Source organism: Podarcis filfolensis, assembly GCF_964270895.1.
Source record: "Podarcis filfolensis genome assembly, chromosome: 3".
Taxonomy (NCBI): Eukaryota; Metazoa; Chordata; class Lepidosauria; order Squamata; family Lacertidae; genus Podarcis; species Podarcis filfolensis.
This window is the reverse complement of record NC_139606.1, coordinates 91,033,579-91,055,060: the sequence shown is the minus strand read 5'-3', so window position 1 is coordinate 91,055,060 and position 21,482 is coordinate 91,033,579. Positions and strand designations below refer to the sequence as shown.

The window sequence follows — 21,482 nt, the reverse complement described above, 5'->3', positions numbered from 1 at the left end:
TTTAGTATGAAATTAGTTTTTATTTTTACTTCAAAATAAACACGTTTAACATTTATTCATAATCGAAACTAAGGAAGGTATTTTGTAAAAAAAACAAAACAAAAAAGATTTATAAACAATTCTAAGCTCCTCCTCCCTGCCTCACTTACAAAAGACAAAAATCAAAGCTGTGTTTGTGTGGCTATTTTGTTTTTGGTCTGTCGGTTAAAAGTCACAGAATGGCCTTCATACTAGAATTGGCCAAAAAGAAGGAGCTGGGGAGGAGAGAGAAAAAAACCCAAACATTTCTCATAGTACAGTACTCAGTTTCATGTGTTTTTGCACATGTACGGGGGGGGGGGGGGAGTCTTACTAAGCTGACTGACTAAACTTAGATTCAGCAAAGCCCTGCAACTTATTTCTTGCATCTCAGCAATGGGAGTAAACACTTCGATATTTCAAAAGGGTTTTGCGTTATTAAATCCTTTAACATGTCTTCCAAAATACTTGTTCACCAGAGGGATGTCTTATAGTTGAACTTCAGTTTTAGCAGGTACTTCAGATTAACCTGAGCAGTATCGTAGACAATATATCTGAAGGAAGCAATGAGTTAAGACTTTTTCTTTAAAAAATGTCTTTTGAAGGACATCAATGCAGGGTGGATGCTGAAATGTTTGCAGCGCCAGTGGGGAAAACCATTCTTACTTACCTTTGTTACTGGTTTCTTCCATGCAGCCACATTCTGGGGCGTGCGCACACACCCACACCCACACACACCCACCAACCAACCAACCAACCAACCAACCAACCACTGTTTGGATTCTTCTAAAATTTCGTAAAGGAGCCCCTGATAGGTGGCTTCTGTCCCTCCCCTTGGATACAAAGTTTTTTCATGTATGTAATTTGTCATATTGATAAGAGCACACAAAGTGGCACACGCTTAAGAATACAAAATATACAGTAAAAAAACCTTTCAACTGAAAATTAAAATAATTAGAAACCTCATTGCAGATTGCAACGACTCCCCAAAGTCTGGCAATACAGATGAGTTTTACCAGAAAAAACTTACGTGGAAACTGTAGGAGAGAAAAGGTCTAGTTGTAGGAGGGAAAAGGTCTAGTCAGCCTCCATAAAGGGGCACCATAGCCAAGGATGTTTCATTCCAGGTTGACATAAAACTGAAGGATGGAGATCAGAGAAGCATCACTCCTAAATATTTTTATGGTTTGGGTTGGGGCAGGGAGAGAAGTGTTCCCTTAAATAAGCTGGGCCAGGACATTTCCACCAGTAAAGATAAAAACAATCTAAAATGGGCCTGAATACAAACTAGCAGATATCATAGCTGCAGGAGCACTGATACTTTATGGTCCTTATTACCCAATTCCCAACTAAAATAAAGGATTCAAACCCCAGAGAGCCGTGGCTCCTCAGTGTAGACAATAGTAAATTAGAGGAACCAACTGTTGTCGGCCTACAACAGTTTTCTTTGGATCCTAAACGATGCTGGCTTTTTAACAAGGTAGCTTTTGAACTGTCACCAGGAGGAGCTCTATGTAGAGCCAATACTTGTCCATCAAGTGAAGGCTGAAGGAACAAGGCCCTTATCTCTTCCGGGAAGAGAACACCAATACATCAGTGTGCAATTGATCAAACGCCCCACTCCTGCACCCAGTAGCCCCTGACAAGCTTGGAGGGCAATCAAAGCACACCCACTGAGAACAGTTTTTAAAAAAATCTTAAGTACTAGTGGAAGGAGAGGGTGCTCCTCACTCCCGGTTTGCTTCACGACTCCTGTGGAAATCAAGGGGTTTGGGTGCCACGCTTTCCAAACTGCAGAATAAAGTTACTCACATTCAGTCTCATACTGATGTTAGGAGGTCAGTATCCCTTTCTGATGGTGGCATTCAATTGTCCGGAAGCAGCCATCAGCAGGCAGGCCAGCTCTGCTCTATGGCCGTGATTATCCCCTATCAGGGATGCTGTAGGAATGGATTTCCTGCACTGGCAGGGGGGCTAAACTAGACTCACTTTCTGGTGCCTTCCAACTCTATGATTCCACGATCCTAGAAAAATACTGTTCAAAGGATACTCGTTATACAGAAGACAGGTATTGCTAACTCCTGATGGTATTCCATTGCCTAAAGGAACTTCTACGCCATTGAGAGAGGTAGTGGCTGTGGGATCTGGTGCTGTTTTGCCCAAGCCTATATAGGAGGAAAAGCAAACAAAATTGCAGCTGACAGATGCAAATATGCATTAAGCGACTTTGAACTTACCTGAATCGTGACAAATTTTCACTCGTTTCTTTGGTGTCAAGAAATCTACCGTGGATTCTGGCGTATTAGGCGACTGGGTGTATTAGATGACCTCCCAAATTGGCAGCTGCAATTTGGAGGTTCGTCTTATAAGCCCAGTTGCCCAATACGCTGGGCAGCTCTGCGCCGGGAGAAAGCCGCCCGGCACGGAGTGGAGTCCGTCGCCCCTGCGGCTGCTTCGGAGCCACCACAGCAGCAGCGGGGGGGAGGATACCCGGCGTATAAGATGACCCCCGACTTTTTAAACCTCTTTTCTGGGGTTAAAAAGTCGTCTTATACGCCGGAATTTACAGTATTTAATATAGTACTTTGCTCAGGTGAGACTGGGAAAAGAACTACCTGTTAGATCCAGACTAAGGATGCAATCCTAATCCTGGTTACCTGGAAGTAAGTCACATTCAACTGAATATGGCTTACTTCTGAGAAGACATGGCTAGGATTGTGCTGCAAATGTTTCTGTTATTGTGAGTTTTATGCGTTTTTACTGTGGCATTCTTTATAGTTTCATTCCATTGTGATTTTGGATTGTTGCAAAGCAGCCCTGACTGCTTCATGAGCATAGCAAGGTGGGATAGGAACTTTATGTACAAGTTCCCACATAGTTCCCGCTGAAATCAATGGGACAGGTCACTTGTCCTATTGATTTGAAGTCTGGATCCAATCCTATGTTACTGCTCACAAAGATTTACAACAGGATATTATTAGATATCCAGCCAATCCAGTTCTACTAGATAGCCACTAGATCCAAGCTTTTTGTGAAATGGGTTTCTATTTGCATATACCAGAGATGGGGGATCTTCTGCATCTCAAGGCCACATTCCCTCATAAGAACTACCGTATTTTTCGCTCTATAAGACGCACCAGACCACAAGGCGCACCTAGTTTTTGGAGGAGGAAAACAAGAAAAAAAATATTCTGAATCTCAGAAGCCAGAACAGCAAGAGGGATCACTGCGCAGTGAAAGCAGCAATCCCTCTTGCTGTTCTGGCTTCTGGGATAGCTGCGCAGCCTGCATTCGCTCCATAAGACGCACACACATTTCCCCTTACTTTTTAGGAGGGAAAAAGTGAGTCTTATAGAGCAAAAAATACGGTACTTAGCGAGCTCTGTGACAGAGCAAGGGATTTCAACCCAGATCTGTCATATCCAGCTTTGAGGATGTATGTAGTGCATCATGTTGGCATTGATGTATTAGAATTTCCAATCTTATAATTTGCTATTCAGCTAAAATTGTCAGTAAATATATTTTTGGGTTTTTAAAACATATTATATTGACCTAAAATAACTACAGAAGTCACCAAACAGTTTACAGATCTTTTCCCAACACGTTTGAAGGAATTTAGTCAAAAGCCCAGGGCCAGCCTTGGCTACTATGGCAAGTTTGCTTGCAGTCTTTGAGTCCCCATTTGTAGCAGCATTTCCAACGGGGTTTTACCTTTGACACTATGTTTTCCTTTCGGCAGCTTGGTTATGTGGGATGCATTCTTCAGCTCATACCTAGCAAACAGAGAGGAGGAGGACTTAGAGCAGTACATCAAATACATTTGAAGAAAAAGCCTTTCCTTTTCAGTTTGTAACAGTGGTTCGCAGATTCAGCTGATGCACGATCTCACCACTTCAGAATGCAACCCTTTAATAAGACTTACCATGATTTAAAGCCTGCCATTTGATGAACACAGCACAAGCATTTATAGTTTGCAAATAATCAACTTGGTGAAAGGGTTTTTAAAAATCAGTCAAGTTCCAAATTTGGATTTAAGATACTTTGAAGTTAGGAGTTGCATCATCGTACATGGTGCAAAAGTACTCTAAACACACTCGACTTACATATTTCCAAGGGCAACTTCTCCCAGCAAGATTAAGCCAATCGGGTCAGTCTGAGAGGTGTGACAATAGTTGGCACTCTTGGACACCATATCAGCAAAGTAGATACCTTTCCCAAACATGTAGCCAGTCTAGAAGGAAAAGAACGGCAGAAATTTAACAGCCAGAAATCAACTCATCAGAGAAGTCTAGTGAGAAAACAGAGGAATTGAGGACAGACTGCAACTTCCTGTTTTGTGAAACCTAGTTAAAAATATATGGATATTATACCTGAAGGAGTGTCTCCACCCCCATCGTTCTGCCCGGACACTGAGGTCCAGCGCCGAGGTCTTTCTGGCGGTTCCCTCACTGCGAGAAGCAAAGTTACAGAGAACCAGGCAGAGGGCCTTCTTGGTAGTGATGCCTGCCCTGTGGAACGCCCTCCCCCCAGATGTCAAAGAAACAAGCAACTATCTGATGTTTAGAAAACATCTAAAGGCAGCCCTGTTTAATGTCTGATGTTTTAATGTATTTTTAATCTTTTATTGGATGCAGCCCAGAGTGGCTGGGGAATAAATAATATATTATTATTATTATTATTATTATTATTATTATTATTATTATTAGACATGTGAAAGCTCTACCAGGAATGGACCTGGCTTCAGCTCTGTGGACATGTAGCTCGTTCCTGGGCATCTGACAAGATTTCCCACACTGGAAGGCAGGAAATGATTTTCTTCCAGATCATCTTTGACAGCAGTTTTACCATTTTGTTTTGTTTCCTTTTGCATTCACCTGTGTGGCATTCCAACCCCACTTGCTTGATTTAGTCATTTGGGTCTCTGGTCCATGGTCTGGACTGCAAAGGGTAGCCTTTTGGTCTCTTGCAGTCCTACAATTAGGTAAACTGAGCAGAACCACTTTCTCCAACTTGGTACCCTCCAGATGCCTTGAACCACAACACCTTCTCTTCCCTGACTACTGGCTATAGTGGTTGGGACTGAGGCAGTTGTAGTCTAAAACAGTTGGAGGGTACCAGATTGGGGCAGGCTGGAGTAGAACTGTATTGCAGGTTACAATGGTGATGGGTCTCAGATCACCATTCCCAAAGGGCTGGATTTATGGGGTGAGAATGAGAACCTCATTTTAAAGGCCTTCCTCTACAATGGATGCTTTAGTGGAGATTCTTGCATTGAAGGAGTTGGAATAGATGACCCTTGGAATCCCTTCCAAATCTGCAATTCTATGATTCAATTCTGATGTATAGGGAGCTGTCTTTATATTATTCCTACTATGCTTGACACTTATTAGTTTTGCTTAAATGTTATTAGTATGTCTGCTTGACTCCCTTAGATACTTGCACTTTTTAAAGCAGCCTGCTATCTGGGATGTATTTGCTGCATTTCTTGCTTTTTTGTGCTTTTCTCATGGGCTGCTTTTATGCTCAATTGTCTACTCTGCCTTGGGTGCTTTAAGTTGAACGAAAGGATAACAACATTTTGAAAAGCTAGATATTATCATTGGCTGTAAAAGCTTTAGCTACTTTGGACCTTGAAAGGAAGGGCAGAAATGGTTTTGAAATAAAATAAAGCATACATCTTGCCAGAATTCTGAATGTAGGGGAAAAGGCAGGCTTACACAAAATTACTTGGGCAGTTTGACTAGTATGCCTCATTCTCTCTCCACTTTAGCAGACAGAGACATGCTACGTACGTAGACATATGCAGAAACATTCATATCCTGAGCTGTATTAGAGGAATACTTTCTTGAGCAATTATCTTAATGGAATGTTTCTGAAGGTTGTTTTGGCTAGCCTGAGCCACATTAATATGGTTTCCAATGGTACATCTCCAGACAAGTAGTAGATTAGATGTTTAGTCGTTCCCCCTACGTCTGATGTTCCAGTTACCAGGGCCATTGCTTACGCAGACTAAGCAGCACCAGCCGCCGTGCAAGGAGGAGTTATTGGCAGGCTTGGGGGAAACGCCAAAGTTTGCAGAAGTTCAGAATCAAAGGAAAAATATATTCAGAACCTTTAGGATGGGGAGAGGCAATGTGGTGCCCCACAGATGTTGCTGGTCTACAATTCCATGACCATGGGCCATGCTGACTGGGGCAGGTGGGTATTGCAGTTCAGCAGCATCTAGATGACATCATACTGGCTACCCCCAGTGCGGACCGCACGTGCTTAGTAGCTGACGGAATACTGACTGATTGTTGGGGAGAAAAAAGCCTTGACAATAGGTGGGAGTGGAAATCTGGGAGTATCCACTGGAGGAAGGCATTGAACAGGAACGCCCCACATGGCAACATTTTGTTGCAGGTCACACTTTCTTCTTTCTATTGTACATGGAAACCAAAATAGTTTTTTTGGGAGAGGGATTAAAAGCTCTGTTTCTACACGCAATACACTAGCAAACTAGCCTTGTACATACCACAGGAGCTTCAGGAGGAGCTATTCGGAGACCCTGCGACAAGATGCCAGCGTAGTTGGTTGTGCGAGAACCGTGCCAGAGCAACTGACGGTTGTGCAACTCCTGGAACGGCCTATAACGCTGAGCTTCTCCTTCCCGCTCAATCTTGAAAATCTTCGGAAGGGGTGGAGAGGTGTGGAGAAGAGGGAACGAACCATACATCAAGATATGTGATCACTGAAAAACCATTTCACAAGCTGCCTTATACTAAAGACCATTGGTCCACCTAGCTCAGTAATGTCTATGCTGATTGGCAGAAGCTTTTTCAGACAATGGTCTCTCCCAGCCCTACATGCAGATGCCAGGGATTGGACTTGGAACCTTGTGCATGCAAGGCTGATGTTTACCATTACAGCTACAGCTTTTCCTTGCTGCTGTGGGTTACAGTTCATGGCTAGTGAGTTTAACCATGAGCCTGATTTGGATGATACACTCAGCCAAGCCTTGAAAGGCAGCAGAAAGGACTAAGGGGGAAAACCGGCTGCCAAATTCCTGTCCAGATGCCCACATGCCCAGCTTATCACGTCATGCAGAACAGGCCACAAACCCAGCACACACATGGGCCTAGCCAGCACAAGTTATACACAAAATGTTAAATTCAGAATTCTCTGGGAAAATTAAATCTTCCAGATTGCTTGAGATATGGAAATGCTTAAGGCCACGTTTTGTTTCAGCCATCTAAGAATTAAGGTGGCTTTGAAGGTTTGAATTTCCATACTTTAGACTTGGGTTTGGGGGGAGGGGAAAAAAAAAACACTTGGCCAAAAATGAACGAGACAGTTGCATGGGCTGGGTTTTCATCTGACCTGGGCCTGGGGAATCCCAGACAGGTTATTGACCAAGAAAGAAGAATATGAAAAGAGAAGACTCAGTCCCATGGCCTATCCCATCCCCAATCCTTAACCTGCAAAAACAAAACAAAATAAAACCCACAACTGTCCTGTCTGGATTTTCTAGGTCAGCATTCTTCTCCTACAGCCACCACCCAGATGCCTATGTGAAGCCCACAAGCAAGACATGAGACCTCCTCTTGCACCCAGCAACTGGCATTCCAACTGGTATTTATTTCCCACCCTTCACCCAAAGGTCCCAGGGCATATACACATATAGTGAGCAACTCACAGAGCTTCACTCACAGAAGAAGAGTTTGGATTTGATATCCCGCTTTATCACTACCCGAAGGAGTCTCAAAGCGGCTAACATTCTCCTTTCCCTTCCTTCCTCACAACAAACACTCTGTGAGGTGAGTGAGGCTGAGAGACTGGCCCAAGGTCGCCCAGCAGCTGCATGTGGAGGAGCGGAGACATGAAACCTGTTCCCCAGATTACGAGTCTACCGCTCTTAACCACTACACCACACTGGCTCTCAGAAGAGCTTGTGTTCCTTTACTATAGGTTTTTGCATATGGAATACTATTCTACACAAAGGTTAGTTCAGAACCGGTCATTTTACTTGTTTTATTGTGTGTTAAAATGACCAATTCTGAATTTAAACAATTATTTTCGATCCCCAGTCAGAACCTACCTCCATGACTTTCAAGTCATACGCGTTGTGGGTGCTTGCATGGGTATTCTTAACATACTGCTTTAGGATCTTTGCTTCTTCCGAGTCTTTATCTACTACCTTTGAAGGAAAATAATGGGGGGAAATACTGAAAACCTGAAGCGAAAAGAATGCTAAGAACATATTAGGCCATTAAAAGTATTGCACAATTTAAATGATTTCATGTTCCTATTGAGCCGGGAGGTTTGGCCTTATTTTGAAAGGGGACAATGACAAGAAAAAATACTGGTTCAGCACCCATGGGTTAGGACATTTTCTCAGAGGTATCCTGTGGTTGATCCTGAAAGCCCAGCTGAGTGGCACCCAGGGAGTGGGAAAGACTAGACTGCAGACAAGACCACTTTTCCTAAGGCAGGAAATCCGGCTTTGATGCTCTTCCGGCTCTTCTTCATAAACCTAACTCCTTTTAAATATGGGTTTAGAAAGACACAGCCAAGGCACAGATGGAAGGCCTTTGAAGCATATTTACCCTGGGAGTAAGTTGAACCCAGGTTGAAATTGTGTCCCTTGTCTGGTATCTCCAAGCAAATAACAAAATGTACTTTGTAGTATAGCCATCCAAACCTGACTGTGAACACTGGGTGGGTGTCCTCAGCTTGTGTTGAAAAACAACCCTTCTGAGATATACAACAGCCTTGTTTCTGTGCCATGATATCTTACCTTGATATCTGTTTTGAGCTTTTCATAGTTCACATCTATTGGATCTTTATCTCCATCCTGACCCCCACTTCTGAGTAGGCTGTAGGCGACCTCGATGTCAAGCAGATTGTCCAACATCTCCACCTTGGACTTGATAAAACAAGAAGATGTGGTTATTCTTGGCAGCAAACACATTTCATGGCCTAAGGACTTAGCCCCAATAGATTGTGTGGGGATCTACATGTCACATTGCTGCTAAGGAAGTCAGATACAAGGTCAGCAGCAACTTCTTGTCCCAGATTTAAGCCTGTCAACGTGGTTCCTGCCCTTCCACTCATTTCCCCCCACCAAACAATCCACGAGGTTGATTAAGCTGAGGGATGGTGATAGGTCACCCACTAAGTTTTAAGGCAGAGCAAGGATATGAACCCAAATCTCTCTGGTTCAATTCCGACACCCTGCTCTCTCTGAGAACAATTCAAAATGTTGGTGCTGACCTTTAAAGCTGTAAACGGCCTAGGTCCAGTATACCTGAAGGAGCGTCTCCACCCCCATCACTCAGCCTGGACACTGAGGTCCAGCTTCGAGGGCCTTCTGGTGGTTCCCTCACTGTGAGAAGTGAGGTTACAGGGAACCAGGCAGAGGGCCTTCTTGGTAGTGGCGCCCGCCCTGTGGAAAGCCCTCCCATCAGATGTCAAGGAAATAAACAACTATCTGACTTTTAGAAGTCATCTGAAGGCAGCCCTGTTTAGGGAAGCTTTTAATGTTTGATGTTTTACTGTGTTTTTAATATTCTGTTGGGAGCCACCCAGAGTGGCTGGAGAAACCCAGCCAGATGGGCTGGGTATAAATAATAAATTATTATTATTGTGCTATGCGGATCTCTCTTTTGCCCTCTGCTCAGTGGGCCTCTGGTTAAGCGGCAGTTCACTCTCACCTGATGTCTGAACTCATCACATTCAGAGAGAATCCCCCGCTCCTCTTCCATTGCTCCATCCATTTTGTCTCCCCCTTTGTCTATTCATGCCCCCTAATATGCACCTACCTTCTGGGCTTCCCTCCACCCCACCTGAAATCAACTGCAGGGTGCAGACTGTCCATCTGCTCTAGGAGTTGGTACACAATTTATTTTATTTATGTGCTTTTAAGGGCCAGCTGTCAAAACTAAATGCTGCCGTTTGCGCCAGAGGTTCCCCATCAATACCTTAATGTAATCTAGATTATTTAAAAGAGGAGGCTTCTTCATCCCAAAGTCATGGGGGATCAGAGTGTAGAAGCGGTTGGAAAGATCCAATATCTGTGAATCGGTGCCACCATCAGAAACTGCCTACATAAAAAGGAAAAGCAACAAAATAAAAATAATAATAAAAATCAGCAAATATGTGTACCTGAGTTACTTCACTTACAAAAACCTAGGCTTAGCGCAGGTCACACATTTATAACTTTAGCAAGAACAAGTTTTTTGGAAAACCAACACTTCCGTAAAAGCAGCTCTCCCATTTATTTTCAATTCAATTCAGTCTTGTTCACAAATCCATCACATAGAGAATCAAGTTAATAGGGTCAGACAGGCCCTAAAAGACAGTTACATTTATTTGAATCTATCTTACATTTATTTTAAAACAGCAAGCGTGAACTCTTAAAATGCTTGCTTAGGACTTGAAGATTTTCCTTTGTAATATGCTGAACAATTAAGCAGGAGCGAAGTACAGACTTGGGCTCAATCCCAATTCCCATTTCTGGTCACTTTCTTGGGTGTGCAGTGAAGAACTCTTCCGAGAGTAATATTAGGCCAAACTAGCTGACAGTGCAGCCCCACCAAATTTAACAAAAGGGCTTATAAAAGCTGTCAGTCTAGCAAGACTATGGAATTTCAAGCCATACACTTCAAAGGCTTCAGCTGAGAAATAATCACATAATCAAATCACACCCTTCCGGTACAGCCATTCTGATGAACAAAAAAACAAGAGAAAGAGAATAGAGCAACCCTTTCACTATATAACAAAGACTCTTCATCTTGCCTTTATGAAAAGGGAGGTTTAGGGGAAAATAGAAGTGCTATTTGTGGGAGGGGAGAAGCGCTAAGAATTCAAGAGTTCCCTCAACCATTCCAAAGGTGCCTTTTATTTCATCCTCACCTGATGCACCTCATTAAGGATGGAATATGCACTCTGAATTTGTCTCTTGCTCAGCTTCCCCAAAGGCATCTTCTGGAGGTCAATCTGGCAATGAGATAAATGGAAGGAATTAACGTGAGACTTGTTGTTATGTGAAAACGTTCAGAGATTGCTTATTGAAAAGCTCAATGTCTTGAAGTAGAATGTTCCACGAAGAGAACAGAAAAACTTTTTGTTTTGTTTTTTACGAGTTATCTGTTTAAAGGTCTGTTTAAGAGCTTCGCACTCTGAAGATGCTGTAAGTGCTGTATCACCTGTTTCATGTGGGGGACTTTCTCATTACTGAGTGCCGCCACCACTGACTACTGAACCCCATGGGAAAACGGCTGGTGTTAAGAAAGCACTGCTGCCATTGTATCACACAGTGAAGAAAAGGGAGAGCGACAAAGGGATTAGGCCAAGGATGCTTAGTAACCTCAAATTCCACCATGGCTTTCTTCATGCTTTCCACATCAAATATCATCTTGATAAGGTCCTGGACTGCCTTAGGAAGCTTGGATTTGGTTCCTGCACTCACGGTCAGCTTCTTCACTGCTTCTTCATCCTAAGGGGGGGGGGGGAGACCACCAATATCTGTTTACACGTGCAGAGATTCTGAAGCAAGAATGGATGCTGATTAAATACTCCAAGTTGAAGATGTTCATGCAGTTTCCTAGTGATCTTATAGCTCAGGCATTTCCACCCCCCCTCTCCAGCATTTAAAGCAAAATCTTAACACAGTGTTTTGAATCAACTGGGTCAATAGATTTTTTTTTCTGTAAAAGAAGTAAGATTGATTTCCAGTTGCGTCCAATTCGTTTCCCAAAATTCAGGGATTCCTTTTTAAAAAACACCATGAATTTTATTAATCTAGATTTCCAAGATAGCCTACAAAAGAGAACCATAAAACAAATATAAAATCACATCAGAAACAAAAGCAGTTATTGTAGCAACAGTAAAAATACAAAAAGCAGTAGATATAAAATCAGTTAAAATCCTGGGCAATCTCCCCCCCCACCCCAAAATGCTTGGGAAAATCGAGTCCAGAGCTAGTACATTTGCATATTATTATTATTATTATTATTATTATTATTATTATTATTTCTTGTCTGTTTGTATATAGCAAAATCATTGATATTTGCTGGTATCATATATTTTAAAGCTATATTTCTATAGCATGGGATTAACAATAGGTCAACAACAGTGAACGTTGCAAGCCCTTATGGTTGCCAAGGTATTTCTACTTCCAACCTGGCAGGATAAATACATTACAAAGCTGTCTGAGGACCTCACTGCCCTTGCAACATCTGAAGCTGTTTTTTTCTTTTTTTAAAAAATGAATTTATTTTTAAATAAATTTTGTGTGGGTACCTATTTCAACAGCTGTGGGTCTTGTATCAACTCAAATGTTTAATTTTAGATGGAAGTTCACACACACACATTTGTGTTAAAAACCTGCTGTTTGGACTTCTCCCAAATAATCATAAGTATTTCCTGCTTGCATGATCTCTGATACAGTTGTGGTTTTCTTTTTTTAAACAGGGTCACCCAAGTTACCTGCCCATAGTCTATTTCCAGAGGATAGAATTTTTTGGGATATTTAGTGAAATTCTTAGAATGCCACGAGTTGCCCGTCTTTTCTTCATACAGATTCAGGAAGTGCTCAATGGCTTCTTCTTTCGATGGCATCTGCTCTAGCTTGTTGCTTCCAATGACTGTGCCAACACGGCCCCAAGAGCGGAATACCCAGTATCTAAATTCAAAGGGAAAGGGGAGAAATTGGCAGGTGGAATCAAGCTCGCTGGTTTTCTCCATATATTGCTGGACCACGACTCCCATCATCTCTTAACATCCTGGCTGGGGCAGAGATATTTCCAGCATAAGAATTTCTTCAGAACTCAAACAGCACACTTTGAACTGTACACAGCTTTTGATCGAGTGTAGCAACAAAGGCAGATGCTGAACAAAGGAAGGGACAATCTAATCTTGATTGATAGGTTTGTTTGATGTCACTCAAAACAGATAAGATTGTCTACAAAGGGGTTTGAAGGTAAGGAAACTAAACAGTTTTTTCTGGGCAGAAAATAAAGCCTGACATTTCCATCAAAGTCAAAAGTAACAAATTAAAAAAGGACAGTGACCATTTCCCCTTGCTGCTGGGATTTAAGGTTTAGTTGATTCAGGTTTCTGGCTCTCCATTTTGTTTTACGGTTTTTTTAACCTGTTCTTGCGAGCTGCCTTGCTCCTTCCAGCCCAACTGACGAGGGCCTGAAAGGTAGGATAGGAACACTTTAATCAATCAATTCACAACAGCAGCAATAGGGGGTACTCCTGACTTTGCTGTGCCAGTTTAAAACCAACAGTAAGACAAAAACCTTTTTATTAAACTTCAAACATAAATGGCACAGACTGTAAGTCTTGTGTTTGCATTCAAGTCCATGAGAGTCTATGCCATAAAATAACTCTGATACATCTTCAAAGGAGACACAGACAGGACTAAGGGTGCTGTCCTATGCAAGTATCAGCAGAGAGAGCCACCTAGTTCAATAGGATCTACTCCAAGGTAAGTGTATAGAGAACTTAAGAACCCCCCTGCCGGATCAGACCAAAGGTCTATCTTTTGTGCAAGTCTCACAAAAAATCGATTCAAACAGAGGAGCCAAGCAGGAGAAAAATTTGCAGCACACTTTCTATTTGGGAAGGGAGGAAGAAAAGAAAACCTGATTTCTCGGTCATCTTCCAACAGCTGAAGCTTGTAATACGAATTCGTTCCTTTAGTAATATCTACCAGCCCAAGAGTGGCACTGAAGATTTTGCCACCTTTTTCAAAGACGTGGGCAGAATCTTCCAAGCCTGTAAAAAAAGGCAGTCAACCATGGACAGGGGGAAACGCATTTGACCCTTATCCAAAATATTGTTTTAACTTGAACACATAGCACAGAGATGCTGAAATACATCCCCCCTCCCTTTCCCTGAAGCACACACAGAGACATTTCAAAGGGGCTTCTCAACACGTGGAATTTATTTACTTATGGTTTACCACAACCTGTCCCCAATCCATAAAAGGACAGAGTGGCTGCACCCTTTTAGAAGTTGTGAAGAGGGAATTTCAGCTTACTACGCAAACTGCACTTGCTGAAATTCCCTCTTCTGGACAACTATTCAAGGTGCAAAAGTGTAGGAGTCCTGTCACCTTCTGGCAACCCTTAAGTGGATGTAGAAATGGTCACCTGAATCGGGATCCACAGCAGCTCCTCCTTTAACTGTCAGCTTCATCTTCTTTTCCAATTTGCTTGTTCCTGGATCAGGAGAGGGAGAGATGCAGTGTTAAGCTGTATTTTATAGTGTTGTAAATTCCAACTCCACAATTCTGTGATTCTAAGCCTTCCCTCCACTAATCACCTCCTTAATTTCAGGAGTGAACCCCAAAACTCGCTGCTAGGATGAGGTCTACCCTGAATGTAACAAATGCCAAGAACAATAGTAAAAAAAATTGGGAGTCCCATGGGTTTTTCACCTTGCTCTTCCTTGACCTTCCCGGTACTTTTCGTGTTCGACTGTCCGCTGGATTTTCCTCCCACGGGAACTGCTTTGTGCTCCTGCTTAACTTCAGCACCCCAGGGAGAAAGAGCATGAAGCGAAAGCAGCTCCTGAAAACCCTTGCTGGAGGACTGCACATCCTGGAGAAATTCCTCAGAGACAACGCGCACCTGGGCCTCCTTCACTTCTTCCATTTTCTTGTTCATTTTCTCAACCTCCTCTGGAAAAGGGAAGCAGAGCACGCTGTGTCATTGTTCTTGCGATTTTCTTGCACATGCAAGTTATTTTAACTTACAAGCTCGGCTCTGCCCTTGCCGGTCCTGGAAGGAGCCTTTAAAAAAGTCCCATATGCTCAGAGACTTTGCACCTGTTCATTGGGGGTGATAGGAAGCTCAGAGCACTTGTTCTTTAGATGTCCCTTTTATGAAGAGGCACGTAGTAAGACCATTGAGCCCCTACTGGTGAGGCTTGCTGATCTCCCGGAAAAGCAAAAATTCGACCTTTTCCTGTTAGGCAAAGATCAGAAGATGACCCAGATGGTCGCCAGATTCTGTGTACAGATCTGTAGGCACAGACCATCTCCCGACTCAAACTAGTTTGTTAAGAAAATCCCCAAACTTGGTTCCATGGGTAAATCTGGGTCAGCTCTCTGCGGTAGTTTATCTTAAAAGTTTTAAGTGTCTATACGCTTATCGCATTTATAAATTTTAAATTTATTGTTGTACATTGTTTTAATTGTTTGGTTTCCTTCTGGGACTGTACCCCAAGTGTGTTTTATAAGCTGGTCTCTGACCGTAATAAATTATATCCAACTTAACTTACGAACCACTTCCCACGAAACATCCCGAAACAATTACCAACAAAGACATTGATAGCACACAACCACAAAACATATAAAAGCCAATTTCAAACCCAACGCAGATACTGACCAGCATAAGATTCTCTGCTCAAGAGGCTTGTTGAAAAAGGGTGCACATCACTAGGCACCAAAAAGACAGTAAGAGGTGCTCATCTGATATGTAATAAGAGGGCGTTTCAAAGGGTAGTGCAGGCACCAAACCAGAAGTTTTCAACCTGATATATCACCAGCTAAACGCTGTGATATACTGATATATCATGATGTCTGAAATAAGGATGGAGCTATATAGAGGCATTGACTGGCTTCACGGTTTTTCCCACATTGTGATTTTTGCACACAATGCACCACACATATCGTGATTTGCGATATATTTCCAGGTCAAAAATGATGAAACCGATATCACAATAGGGGCTTCAAATTGGCTTCAGACAATATATCGATCTATCGCCCACTCCTAGACTGCACTGTACTTCTTCTTTTCATATTAACTAGTTACCTCATCTAACTTCACCCTTTTCTCCTACTGGGAATCTTCCTGTTTCTTAACGCCACCCATTAAGAGCATTACTCACTTTGTGAGCTGATGCACAGGTCAGCTTTGTTCACAGTAGCCGTCACCTTTCCCCCAAGTTCCTCAATGACAGACTTGATTTCATCCTTGTTCTTTGACAGTTTTCCAACGATCAAAATCTTCATGCTACTTAACGGTTTATCTGGCGGTTCAAAGGTAAACACAGACTGTGTGATGTACAGAAGAAACACAGGAGATACAAAAAACTCTGAACGTATTGAGAAAAAAATATCCATCGAGGTTACCCAAATTTTAAGAAAATGTGTATGAATTGCTTAATTTATAGTTTATTATACCACATAAGTTACATGAAGGTCAAGACTTTGCCTGGCATTGCCTACAAGCCTTAAAACTTGTATTTGCATCATGCAGGCTAGCCTCTCTCTCTCCCCCCATCCTAAAGCCTTCTATATGTTTTGGATTACAACTCCCATCATCCTTTACCATTGGCTGTGATCGCTATGGCTGATGGAAGTTGTAGTCTAGCATGCGATGGGCACCAGGGTTGGGGAAGAGTGTTTTAAGTTGTTAGTTCAGAGCTTCCCAAACTGTGTGTCACAACATGTTAAAAGAGAGTTGGCTGCAGTATGTAGGTGTGTCATATGAACACTCCCTGCGCTCCTCCTGGGGCTCGAGAAAGGGCTTAGTTTAACCTCCAGTTTGCTGGAAGAACTGAATTACTGTGTCGTGAAATGATGCATGTCTCAAAAGTGGGTCACCAACAGGAAAAGTTTGGAAAACTCTGTGTTAGTTTATATTAGGGGGCTTATTATGCTCCCATTAGCCAGTAGGTGGCAGCAAGAGGACAGAAAAAGGCCATTTCTGCCCTGTGCTTTCCTCACCCCTTTCAGCCTATTCTGCAAACATTTTGGAAAGTTTTCTTCATCAAATCAGTTTCTCTTTAGTATGAACAACGCCTGCAGGTCATTTACCTGCTGGTGCAGCTGAGTTCTCTGTAATATGGGTAGAAACTGCTGGAGGAAGTGCTGAGTTTTCAGAGGCAGCCTCTGGAGGGAATGCTCTATCCTGCTTCTTAAATTTGAATTTCTTTAGATAAGCAATTTCACGGAACTCCTGCGTTTTGGGTAAGAAAAGTTAACACACATGAGAAAATCCCACAGGCTACTACAATGATCAAAATCAACTTAATTCAGAGAATAATATTTCTTATTGTGAAGATTCCTCTGCACTACTAGAGAGAGGTCTGCTTCTCTCCAAAAATGTAATTCACATTGGAGCCACACACAATTTCTTTCAAGGGGTTTGGGAGCTGCATGGTCAGGGGAAAAACAATGCTGTCCAGGGTTGTAAAGACTGCGGAGAGAATAAGTGGGTGCACTCTTCCCACCTTGGATCAAATCTATGCCTCCAGGTGCCATAAGAAAGCTGCAGAGATAGCGCAGGATAGTGCGCACCCCGGAAATGATCTCTTTCAGCTTCTGCCTTCTGGAGGAAGGTACAGGGTTATAAAGACTAGGACTAGCCACCTGAGAAACAGTTTCTATTCAAATGCGATTTTGGTTTTAAACGCAGTGTAAGGAGTCTCTATGGGAGTATATTGTATTTTAAAATGGGGTATCAGAGTTTTTAGGGGGCTAACCAGGTTGGGATACCTGGGATAGCAAGCTTGTTTGGTTTCTGAATGTCTTATGTAGATTTTTCAATTTCATTGTTCTGAATGGGAGAATGACAATAAAGATTATCGTATCGTAAATACATTTTGCTTATAATTCCCCTCTGCATTCCGAACTCAGTGGAGGGGTGGGGGAGGTTTTGCTGGGAATCTAGGCTGCACCCCTGTTACCCATCCCAGACAGGGCTCTAACCATTTCTGCTTAATAAAACCAAAAATTCCTGCGTTTGTGATGGCAGCAAAGCCCAGCAGGCTGATTTACTGCAAGCTTGCTCTTTCTTACAATAAAGCACTGGAACTGATCGTGCCAGAGTTTTGGACGCCCTCCTTTGGCATCCCTGAGTCAAACCACTCGAGTACACAGGCTCCCCTTGGGACCTGCGGTTCAGAACAGGAATCGCTTAGATGCATTTGACCAACCCTGGGCCGATCAAAGCAAGCCTGGCTCTGCCAACTGTGGAAAAAATACTCTTGGAGATGGAGAGAGGAAGGGATGGATAAACGAGAGAAGTATCTGCCTCCTCCTTTCTCTCCTATCCACCAAGGCTATTGCTGAAGATGGGAGCAAGGCAGCTGTGCGTGGGACGAAGCCAGTCCAATTTCTCCAGGTCCAGCCCAAACCTATTTTCACCAGAAAGATGGGGAGGGGGGCAGGAGAAGGGATGACAGTACTGGGCAGCACAGGGAGACTGTGTTTGTGTGTGTAGCTATTAAATAAATTAAAATTTGCAGTTAAAAACATGATGCAGTGCCTACCTTTGGGATTACCCAGTCTTTCCTTTTGGGAGTCTGCGTCTTGGCAACACACTTGGTCCAACCGGTGATGTAGCGTGTACAGTAGTAAGCGTCGCCCTTGAACACAAACTGCCCTTTGCACTCCTCGCAGGGCAGCAAAGCCCCAAAGGCCATCCCATCTGCAACACAGTCCAAGATCTAAAAAAGCCATGAAAAGACAAGAAAAAGAAAGAAAGAAAAGAGGAAGTATTTATTGCACCATACTACTCACAAACCACCAACTCAGGACCTCACTCTGCAGCAAGATGGCCTGCAGCTATACAGTGGTACCTCGGGTTAAGTACTTAAATTCGTTCTGGAGGTCCGTTCTTAACCTGAAACTGTTCTTAACCTGAAGCACCACTTTAGCTAATGGGGCCTCCTGCTGCTGCCACGCCGCCAGAGCACGATTTCTGTTCTCATCCTGAAGCAAAGTTCTTAACCTGAAGCACTATTTCTGGGTTAGTGGAGTCTGTAACCTGAAGCATATGTAACCTGAGGTACCACTGTACATCTTTCCAAGTTTGGGGCTCATGGGGTAGAAGACGTCAATGCTATTCAGGATTGTACAGTACTTTGCTTTCCTGAAAGGAAGTTGCTGGGTCCGAAAGACAACAGTTTGGGAAGGCGATCTGCTGCAGGTCAAAAACCTGAACGCTTTCATTGGCGCTGAGGATGGGAACCCGGGGCTCTTCCAACGCTGTTAAGACTCCAACTCCTATCAGTACCAGTCAGCATGGCCAGGAGTTGGGTAGGATGGGAGGTGCAGTTTAGTAATATCTGGAGGGCCAAACGTTCCTCATTCCCAATCTAGAACCGCACACAGCCTCTCAGTGGGCATGTTGGGAGAAGCATGGAAACCACACCTACAATTTAGTAGGGAAGAAATCAAGCGCTGCCGATGCAGATACTGTGGAGGAGGGAGCCCCCCTACATGGCTCTTAGCATCTCTCTTAGAATAGTTTTATGACAGCAAGTTGTGTTTTTAATATTGTGTTTTATTAGTGTAATCCACCCTGGGACTTTAGGGTGAAGGACAGGTAATCAATAAATAGTAATGATAATAATAATAATTGTGGAATGCTCTCCTCAGGGAGGCTCATCCAGTCCCTTCATTACATATCTTTAGGCGCTCGGCTAATACATTTCTCTATAACCAGAGCTTTGGCTGAGTAAACTTTCTTTGGCTTTTAAAATGTTTGTGGGAGGTGGGTTATTGGGTGTTTTTTATTATCACCATGTATTTTGTGTTCTCATTTTGTGTTTCTATGAACCTCCCAGGGTGGATAATAAAAAGCAATGATTTTTTATTTTTTTTAAAATCGGATTTTAAAGAAAAATCTTTCTAAAGATACTTTTCTATTTATGTCACATTATAGTCCAAAGGCTATTTATTAGGAAATAAGGATTTGTTTTAAGTTTTTCATGTGTGCTAAAACTCAGTCTAAGAAAATTTATTATTCCAAAAACGAAACTTTCCTCTGGTTGTAAATATTAACATTATACCAGCAAGAATGAGTCTTTCCTTTAAAAAGGATTTAAATCAAGTCTTACTGATTAGTGATTTAAATCGATTTGATTTAAATCAAATCCACCCTGGAACTGCCCTGTGATCTCTGAATGAAAGGCAGTATGCAACAATAATAAATGATGATGATGATGATGATGATGATGATAATGAACAAGCATAATGATAATCTGGCGTATGCTATTTGCTCTTTTTGAAACTATTTGCTATTTTGAAACTGACAACAGGACAGGCACCTCAGAGGGCAGGAGACTGAACCAGCGGCTGGAAATTGTAATGAAGCAGTTTTTGGCTAAACATTAAAAGAAAATTCCTAACGAGCTGTTCAGCGGTAGAACAGACAGCCTCAGGAGGTGGTGGGCTCTCCTTTGCTGGAAATATTTAAGCAGAGGCTGGACAGTCATGTCAGGGACAGCGTGGCTGGATCCTACATGGCAGGCCTTGGACTAAGCTGTGGGCTAGAAGAGGTGACCTCCTAGCTCCCTTCCAGCTCTACAAATGTTTCCAGCCATCCGGAGAACGCGCAGTCACAAGAGCATTTTGACCCATTTCCAATTTGTCCACCCTCAGAAGAAGAATCAAGTACAGTGGAACCTCAACTTACGTACGGCTCTACTTACGTACGATTCCAGTTATAACCTTCAGTAGGTGTTTTGACTTATGAACTCTCCTCTAGATATGAACAGAGGCCTTGCCAGCAGCCTGGAGCTTGCCCGGCCGGTTACGGGGCAGCGCTGGGGCCTCTGCCGCCAGGGAGAAGGCCCCCATCCCACCCCCAAAGCTGTGGAAGAGGTGCCGCCTACAAGAGGGCGCACTGCAGCCCCACCGAGAAACTAACCTGAGAAAGTCCAGAGAAGAACCTGGCCTGGCAAGAAAAAAAGTGACCCTGGCCGAAGTGAATCAGCTCTTTACTGACCCTTGCCCCACTCCCAGCTTGTAGCCAGGTAAGCCCACCCACCCTCAGTGCACGTAAGAAAAAAGATGTAATTTTTTTTCATCTACAATACTGTCTTATTTATTTTATAGTAGACTACATTGCTTATTGCCTTCATTTTATGGATCTATGGTCTCGTTAGACAGTAAAATCCGTGTTAAATTGCTGTTTTAGGGGGTGTTTTTCATCATCTAGGACGGATCAATTCACTTTTCCATTACTTTCTATGGAAAAGTGTGCCTCTGCTTACGTACGTTTCTAGTTATGACTGGACCGCCGGAATGGATTATGGTTGTAAGCAGAGGTTCCACTGTACTGAATATCTCCTCTCTCAATTTTCTCTTGTGAACCGCCCCGAGATCTTCAGGTGAAGGGTAACAAAATTAACACTTCCCTACATGCGGACGCAAACCACATTCTTCTTGAAGGTATTAAGAGTAGGGCTTTCCTTCCATAAACATTTCACTTTGTCAACATTTACCTAAATGTAATTAACGTGCAAGGAGTGTTAATACAGAGCAAGTCAAAATGTCATCTACAGGAGAGAATCCAACTCACAGCGGATTCCCCAGAAGGAATGTCCTGCTTGTTGGCTTTCAGGAGCTCTTTCAGGTCGTTGGTGGAACAAGCTTTCTTCAACTCGTCTTTGATGTTCCAAATCAATTCCGTCTGTTCCTGTAGAAGAAAACAGCACAGGTAAAAAAAGATTTATTT

The 21,482-nt window shown here is 42.9% G+C and overlaps 1 protein-coding gene across 1 annotated transcript in view; it reads right to left on the bottom strand.

The window, feature by feature from the left end:
- Positions 1–21,482, bottom strand: part of PARP1 (poly(ADP-ribose) polymerase 1) — a 38,381-nt gene continuing 16,899 nt past the window's right edge. The window contains exons 6-23 of the mRNA XM_083604472.1: positions 21,327–21,443; positions 18,289–18,465; positions 16,832–16,973; positions 15,901–16,041; positions 14,447–14,689; positions 14,160–14,228; positions 13,650–13,782; positions 12,487–12,682; positions 11,366–11,494; positions 10,912–10,995; positions 9,978–10,100; positions 8,795–8,923; positions 8,096–8,194; positions 6,533–6,685; positions 4,122–4,249; positions 3,730–3,791; positions 2,069–2,183; positions 1–572 (exon numbers count right to left, since the gene is read on the bottom strand). Of these exons, the coding sequence (XP_083460598.1) occupies positions 491–572; positions 2,069–2,183; positions 3,730–3,791; positions 4,122–4,249; positions 6,533–6,685; positions 8,096–8,194; positions 8,795–8,923; positions 9,978–10,100; positions 10,912–10,995; positions 11,366–11,494; positions 12,487–12,682; positions 13,650–13,782; positions 14,160–14,228; positions 14,447–14,689; positions 15,901–16,041; positions 16,832–16,973; positions 18,289–18,465; positions 21,327–21,443 (2,322 nt within the window). The 3' untranslated portion in view covers positions 1–490. The remainder of the gene's footprint in view (positions 573–2,068; positions 2,184–3,729; positions 3,792–4,121; positions 4,250–6,532; positions 6,686–8,095; positions 8,195–8,794; positions 8,924–9,977; positions 10,101–10,911; positions 10,996–11,365; positions 11,495–12,486; positions 12,683–13,649; positions 13,783–14,159; positions 14,229–14,446; positions 14,690–15,900; positions 16,042–16,831; positions 16,974–18,288; positions 18,466–21,326; positions 21,444–21,482) is intronic.